The sequence below is a fragment of the Lolium rigidum genome, chromosome 7 (genome assembly GCF_022539505.1).
Source record: "Lolium rigidum isolate FL_2022 chromosome 7, APGP_CSIRO_Lrig_0.1, whole genome shotgun sequence".
NCBI lineage: Eukaryota > Viridiplantae > Streptophyta > Magnoliopsida > Poales > Poaceae > Lolium > Lolium rigidum.
Genome location: NC_061514.1, coordinates 9,755,108 through 9,763,004, shown reverse-complemented (window position 1 = coordinate 9,763,004; position 7,897 = coordinate 9,755,108). Strand labels below are relative to the sequence as shown.

At 49.2% G+C, this 7,897-nt stretch overlaps 2 protein-coding genes across 2 annotated transcripts; both read left to right on the top strand.

Moving 5' to 3' along the window:
* Positions 1-1,111: 1,111 nt before the first annotated feature.
* Positions 1,112-2,458, top strand: LOC124670026 (UPF0434 protein CCNA_00107-like). The gene is made up of 3 exons (XM_047206542.1): positions 1,112-1,212; positions 1,307-1,361; positions 2,244-2,458. Exons 1-3 carry the CDS (start codon positions 1,112-1,114, stop codon positions 2,346-2,348), a joined length of 261 nt encoding a protein of 86 aa, XP_047062498.1. The 3' UTR covers positions 2,349-2,458.
* A 3,162-nt stretch (positions 2,459-5,620) lies between these two features.
* LOC124670871 (E3 ubiquitin-protein ligase RNF167-like) lies at positions 5,621-5,974 on the top strand. Its single transcript, XM_047207340.1, has one exon. The coding sequence runs from the start codon at positions 5,621-5,623 to the stop codon at positions 5,972-5,974; it is 354 nt and encodes a 117-aa protein (XP_047063296.1).
* The last annotated feature ends 1,923 nt before the right edge of the window (positions 5,975-7,897 follow it).

Below are 7,897 nucleotides of genomic sequence, written 5' to 3'. Positions count from 1 at the left end.
CCGGCCCCCCGGGGAGCGCTCGGGGACTCCGGATGAGAGAAAATCGCGGGAACCGTTCGGTGGCCCCGACTTGTCGGCGACAATGGCATGGGTTTCTACGGCAATACCCTCGTCTTCCCGATCTACGGCACTACCCTCGTCTTCCCGATCTACGGCAATACCATCGTCGAACGAAAGCTTTGAACTCTCAAGTGGTGCAACATAGACAAATTATATATAATTCGAATAAACATAAAAATTACATATAAAAACTTTAAAACAAACTTTAACTATTTCTTCTTCCTAGATGGCCCCGCCTCATCGTCGTGGCGGCGACGCTTCCGGCTCGTCACCTCCTCGTCGGAGGAAGTTGAGTCCTCCTCGTCGTCGTCCTCATCAGCCTCTTCGTCCTCCTCCTCATCCTCCCGCTTCTCCTCCTCTTCCTCGGCCTCTTCCTCGGCCTGCTCCTCGGCCTGCTTCTCGGCCTCTTCGTCCTCCTCCTCGTCGTCATACCATTCGTCCTCGCTGGCCGGCGGGGGGGAATCATCGCTGCTGGACGGTGCAGCTGGATCCCACCAATGGCGCCATCCAGGCGCCTTCCCCTCGCTGTCGGTGTCCGATGGCCAAGAGCGATCGCTCATGGTTGACAGAAGATGGTGAGGAGAGAATAGATGAATGGCGTCGGCCGTTGGAAACCGTATATGTAGGTCTCTCGACGAAGAGAGCGGCGGTTGCTCTTCCGCGGAGTTCATGCTCCATTACGGCGGTTCTCGCGTCGAGGCTACTTCGACCGTTCCCGACGAGGCGTTTGGGCTCTCCAGACCACTTCGCGGACAATTATTACGGCGGTTTAAAGCGACGAGGGCACTCCGACGGTTGCCCTTCCCGGCGACACCGACGCTATGCACGCGGTGGGTGAAGACGACCATGGGCTCGCCACTGGGAAAATGGGCCTCCCCAGGCCAAAAAATACATCCATCCGGCGCTAAATAGCGCCGGATTTCGGCCTGGGGAGCCCAACGGCTGGGGATGCTCTAAGAAAGAGAAGATGGCCCGAGTTGCGAGAGCGGTTAGGCTTGTTGGGCCTCTACAATCTTGATCGGCCCCATCCATCCGAAATTCCGACAGGACGATGAGGCGGACCACGGCGTTGCTGCTGCGCCACGGCGGCGGCGGGATCCCGCAGCCGCTCGCCGACGTGCTCGTTTGCCCCCTGTCCAAGAAGCCTCTCAGGTAGGCAAGAGAAGTCCGTCCAAGACAAATTTGTCTCTACTTCTACCCGCAGCCCGCTTACCTCTGCATCTGCACGCTTTCTTTTGCCCATCAGGTACTGCGAGGCCAGCGGTTCTCTGATCAGCGACGCCGTCGGCATCTCCTTCCCGGTGAGAACCTATGTCTTCTCCCGCTATACATCAGCGCTCTGGTCGTCATACCCTACATTGAATACCTAGGTTGTTCACGGTTCTAGTCGCCCATCCATGCTTGCCGTTTACCTGTTTGTTGTTTTGCCGCAGCTGAGAAATCCTGAAGTAAAAAAAGACGAGGGTGATTTCTTGGCATGATCGTGCAATATAACGTGGTAAAACTCATAGCAGAGATTCAATAGAGGAATTAGCTAGTGATCATAGTGAGATTGTTTTAAGAGGCATTTCTTGCGGTTTTTGACGATTTGCTTAATGAAGATGAGGTGATTTCATTTGGGAGCTGACTTGTGCACATGGTATCATCATGTCGAACATGGTGTAAATTTGAGGGTTCTATAGTGCATTTTACCAGCACCCAAGGGCCTGCGTAGTTTGTTGGGGACGGGATAAAACTAGCACACACTGATACAAGGGCATCATGCTACCAGAAACTAGTGGTACTGCATGCGGCAATCAAGGCGTACCGTGTCTTTACTGGAATAAACTAGAGATGGAGGGTGAGAGTAGCAAATGGTGGTAGTAAACATAAGTGGCCCATTGCCAACTGATTTGATGTTCTAAGTTCTAACTAGGGGATTTTTTTTATGTTACTAGCTTTGATTTTTAGGATAAATATGTTATTGGTGAATCAGGATTTCTGGACTATCAGTTGAAAAAATGAACCTATGGAGTTTCAGGATCTCAATTTATTATTTCGTGTAGCATTTCACCAATTTCTTTTTGTCAGGATTGGTGTAGGTGCCATACTTACACCACTCCTTGTAAATAGCATCTCTGGCATTTCCATTCCTCATTTTTGCTTGGCAGTTAGCCCTGATTCCATTCTGTCGTTGACTCCAGATTGTAGATGGAATTCCTTTTCTCCTTCCGAAAGATGGGAAATTGCTTGAGGACCACCAGGAGAAATCAGGACATGACACCAGCCCTAGGCAATCCTCTAATTGAATCCAAGTTGTGGTAGCAGCCGACAAAATTGTTCCGTATAAAAAAAAACCAAGATCAAAATAAGAGCCTGTGCTCTATTCAAACTGTTTCTTATTGCAGTAAAGCATTGCCATATTGATGTGTACGGCTGTTACACCATTGCTGTTGGCAATAATTTGCTTTTGCTTCGTTTTCTTTTTGTGGGTGTACATGTACAGAGAACCTATCATACTAATCACTAGGACTCTAGGATCCGGATCTCAATATGCTCTAACTCTGCCTTAGAAAGGACTTCTACAGAAAAAATTCTCAATCGGTCCTTCAAAATTAGTCTGCTCCTGGAACTACAAGAAACGTTTTGGGGCAGCAAATCAATGATTCACTCGAGGAACCACTTGGACTACCTAGCTGATCAATTATGTTGGAGGATTTCCTTGAACCAGCCATGTAAAAAGATGACAATAAAAGACTTGGCGCCGACTGATGGAATGAACAGATCTGTTAGCACAAGCAAAATTTTGGGGCATATCTGAAACTGGAATAATCTGGAGGGAGAAAACAAGAGTTCTCTTAAGGAATTACCTTTTGAGATGATCAATTATTTGCACCTTTGTGGTGTTTCTTTTCTCAACTGAAAAGAAGATTTTGGAGGACTTTCTTGAACCTGACATGAATATTCTATGAAGAGAAGATGAACAGGAAAAGCCCACCTTGTAAAGCCATAAAAATAGGAAAGCTGGAGACTACCTGCCGAAGGAAAGTTTGTGGCAGATGCAAGTTTTACGCCTGTCCGACTGTTGGTCTGGTGAGGAACATAGTACGTACACATACACATGCAGAGATGCATATTTCTGCGTAGCATCCAACAACCATTACATGCCTGTCATCTGCAGTTGACTGGAACTGAACATCATCTCAGCCTTGCTTCCAGTATCGGTTACTACATAATTGATCAGATGGCATGAAACATAGAACGATCCATGGAGACAGGAGTGATGCGTGACACGTGTTACGGGCAGAGTTGTGATCAGTGACAGCTCACCTTGGCCCACATTCTGCAGGCAGAACAAAATAGCAACAGTCAGTGTACCTAACCTGTGATCACTCACTCAACTCTCACTCATTTCCTCCGGTTAAACCCTTGCAGGTTACCGAGGTTGCTTAGCCATGGGAGAAGAAGCTCCCCGGCTTTTGTGCTCATGAAGCAACATGCAACATAGCTCAGCCGACACATATGCTTGGCCATGCAACCCCTAACTAAACATTGTTTTTAGAAAAGGAACTATACATTGTTAAGATTCTACATTTATGCTTTCGTAGTACTCAGTTGATAAGTCGAACCGGTACGGCAGAAGAGACGCACATGAGGCGATGAAGGCGCTCACAACCTATCTAGGGTTTTATCCCTCTCGTCGGCGATGCTGCCGGTCCGCTCCGCCTATGGTGGCCGTAGGGCCTTGGAGGTGTGGCGGATGACGGCCTCTCGCCGACGGGAAGGTTTTTGTTTTTTGTTTTTCTAGCTTATTCTCAATGTCTTCTTCAGGATGGTGAGGTGACGGCTACGTCCTGAAGTTAGAATAAGGTCCTCTCCACCCTACCCTCGCTCCGATGGTTTGTCTAGCATCGGCGGAGGGCGCGTGGAGTCATGTATCCGGCGAATCTTTTGGGACCCGGTTGGTTTCTATGTTACTTGGTGTGATTTTGGATCAATCTCTTCCAATCTACAATTATCATCATCGGCGATGGTTGCTCCTCTGATGCGTTGGTCCTTTGGGAACTTAGCACGGCAGCTTCCCATATGTCTACTACAACAAGCTCTATTACGATAAGCTTTGCCTGGTCCGATGATGAAAGGGCGAGGATGGCGGCGCGCCTTCAGCTCGCGCTAGTGTTTGTAGTCTTTGCAAGGTGGTCCAATAACCTTTTATTATTATTTTTAGGCCTCTTTGTTAATGATTATTAATAGATCCGTGGAATTTTCGCAATTTTTTATAAGACTTAAATGCGATAAGTGCTCACGTCTTGGATTTGTTGGAGGTGAGTAATACTGCTTCATTTTGCTTGACGAGTCGACTGTCGAGCTATTGGTTGATTTTTGATTCGGCTCTGTCCTTGCACAGGTTGACTGCACCTATGTATACCTGAAACCTTCTGGTGGTCAGACATATACGAATGATCGATCCTACCGCTTACTTAGAGCACTCCAACTGATACGCTAAATAACGCACGCGCTGAAAACCAATTTTGCTTTTATAGCGCATGAACAAGCAAAACCGCGCTCCAGCAGTCGCTGCATTTCCGCGCGCGGTAAACTTTTTTGCGTGCATGGCGTATTTCGTCCCCGCATGTGCTTTCTATCCCGTGTCTGGTCCAGCGCACGGCAAAGAACAACATCGCGCAAATTCCCAACTGCCCCTGAAAAATCAGCGCACGCTCTCAGCCGACAGCGATTCTACTGTTCTGCCGCTCCCCAAGCAACCTTGCCACGCCGTTCCGCCGAAGCTTCAAATCGAAGTGCCTTCACGAAGCGGTAGCCTTTGCGCGTCGACCTGAGGGATCTGCGGTGCCGGAGTGGAAATCAACAGCGTTGGCGCTGTTTCCCTTCGCTCCGCAGGCGCGCAGTCGCCGGAGAGATGGCTTGATTGGTGTGGAACCGCCCCCGATTTGATGTGGATGTACCTCTCCGACTACTATTTGTTGTATTTGATGTATTGTCCGGGGACTATTTTGTTGTATTGAGATAGACCAATTTGTTATATTTGTTTAGGCCAATTTATTGTATTGATAGGGAACTATTTGTTTGGGTTGTGAGCAATAAAAGACCAATTTTTTTGTTGATTTTAAGTATCCGTTTGATCTTCGTAGCGTAACAGTTTGTATCAACTGTTGTTTGTGCAGGGCCAGCGTGCGGTTAAATCCAGCGTCCGGAGAAGCGCCCCTTCATCGCGCCAAAATTTAGCGTTTCCGCTGAAGCAAAACGTCTCTGCACACGTAAAAACATTAAAACATGTGTTGTATCCATATTTTAGCGCATGGCGCGACAGCGCTTCTGTTAGAGTTGCTCTTAGCTTTCGCGTCCAAGAAGCTTTGTATCCACGGAAAGGGAGACAGTGGAGGTTTTAGGTGCACCTTCTCCATCATCAACCCCTTTTGCTATTGATTCACACACTCGCCTTATATAAACCATGGCAATCCAGCCAGCCTTACATCGATGTTGGTCACTCCAGCTCGCTGCAAATCATCGCACTCGCGCGCACATATACCTAGCTGCGTCGCAATTAAGAACCGTTCAGATGGTGACGACGATGGGGCACGTGGTGGCGCTGCTCTCCGCAGCTCTCTCCGGCGGCGCGGTCGGTAAGGTGGCGGAGGAGCAATGCCGCCGCTGCAGTCGGCACGACGACCACCACCACTTGACGTCCGCGGGCTGCTGCGTGTGCATATCGAGGTTCCTCGACGGGGAGGAGATACGGTGGCTGCCGTGCGGCCACGCGTTCCACCGGGTCTGCGTCGACCGGTGGCTGGCGCTGTGCCGGCGGACGTGCCCGCTCTGCCGCCTGCACGTTGGCGGCGTGGCGGCGGACGAGCACCAGCTCAGCGACGATCTTGCCGTCTGGTTCTCTTCTCTATTTGTCGCCGGAATGTAGGAATGTTGATTACTCCCCCGTGTAGCATATCATCCACTGCTACCTGCTGCTGCCACTGCCACTGCCGGCTGTGTGCATTGCAGGGCACCTCATAATTAATGGCCTTCTTCGCTTTGATGTTCTCTCAGTCTCAGTTCCTTTACTTTTGTTAGCACCTTTTGTTTTCTTTTAAATGGAGGCAAAAAGTTTACCTCAATCTATTAATTACCTAGTTAATTAACGGAAAACTGGATGAAAAACCGTATTACAACAAAACCGCAAGTGAACAATATCCAAGGACTTCCTGACCAACTACACAAAACAACGTATTCATGCAACCTACTTCAACGAACTGCAACAACCCAAAATAGGTCAATCATGGAGAGGCTTTCCTTATCATGCCCCTTCTCCTTATTTTGCTCCTCTTGAGAGATTTCTCCACCTTCCTAATTATGTCATCTGAAGTTTTTCCTGCCAAGACGCAAGCGATTTTCATGCCATATCTCGGGCTAGCTACCTCCAAATTGATAATTAAGTCGCAGAGTTCTTTTCCAAATAGAGCCGAATCAGATGCCAACACACCTTCTCTATCCACAAAGGCGGGTGAATCACATGGCTCAAATAGCGGTTGTGAGGGCAACATGGCCACCCCCAAGGCATCTACTAAGACCACCTCCATCAGAAGCACTGCAAAACTGGAGCAACGACATCAGTGATGACTACACTTTCATCACGAGGATCCATGCTCATGCCAGGCATGACATCCACCACTTCTTATGATGAAGCACTTGCTACAACGGCACCCTCAGCACCATCAACATGTAAAGCAACGTGCTGGAACATCTCGGAGCGCACTCGGACAGACAAGCCTCCCTCATCTTCATAAGCCGCACGACAGGTTGTGATCGACGCCGCCATCAAATACGATGACGAGGTGCGAAGCACAGGAGAGCAAGGACCGAAAAAGCCACCTAGCCCCACATCAATTGAGGCCTCACGCAAAGGCCGGATCTCCGCTGCTACCATGTTCTGGATCTGCGAGTGAAACAACCCCAATTGAGTTGCGAAAGTTAGCTGCAAAAACTCATCCAATGCACCCTTATCGATAACTTGACACTGGACATAATCCCGACTAGCGTCATTAGTGCCATGGCCCTCATCAACACGATGAAGGACACCATCAACCTCCGGATGCCGCAACGAAGTAGAGCGATCATCTCCCACAAGTGGCAATGCTACAACCTCGACCCAAGAGATGGACCGCGGAGATCAAACAATGGAGCATTTGGCTTGAGCGAACAACGCCAACAGTCCCTCTCCCGATGGCCTAGACGCAGGCATCCAAGACACCTGAAAGGCTCGCGGCAATCACACACAAGATGATCTCTTCTAGCAAGGAACTCAAAACATTGTTTGAAGGCCAAGCTGCTCTTGAAACGGGTGGCCGGCGAGCATGGCTACCATGACGCTCCTCCGGACTACCTGCGCTCCTCCATGCTTCTGCTACCGGCAAGGGACGAGCCAACATTGCTGGATACATGAACTGCACCGGAATTAGGGCCAGGGGCGGCAGCGGGAGGTACAACCGCCATCGAGGGTCTATGGGGGTGGGGAGGATGATCCAGACGACTTCTAATGTGGGCATTACCCTTCAGGTACCCGACATTAGTCTACCGCCCTTGGCCCAACTAGGGGCCCACGAAGCTAACTCAAGATCAAGGTGGGCCATACGTCGGTTGAAATAAAGGAGACCAATTAGAAGATGATTCTTGACGAACAAGGTATGAAGGCATCGATAAAGGAAAAGGATAGATTGGATCTCAATGTAATCTAGTCAAGTTCGGATAGGACTCTTGAGACCTGACCTTCTATATAAAGACCATGAGAGGGCCTGCCAAACTCAGAAAAAGAACAATACACGAAACCACCGCAACTTAGCACACA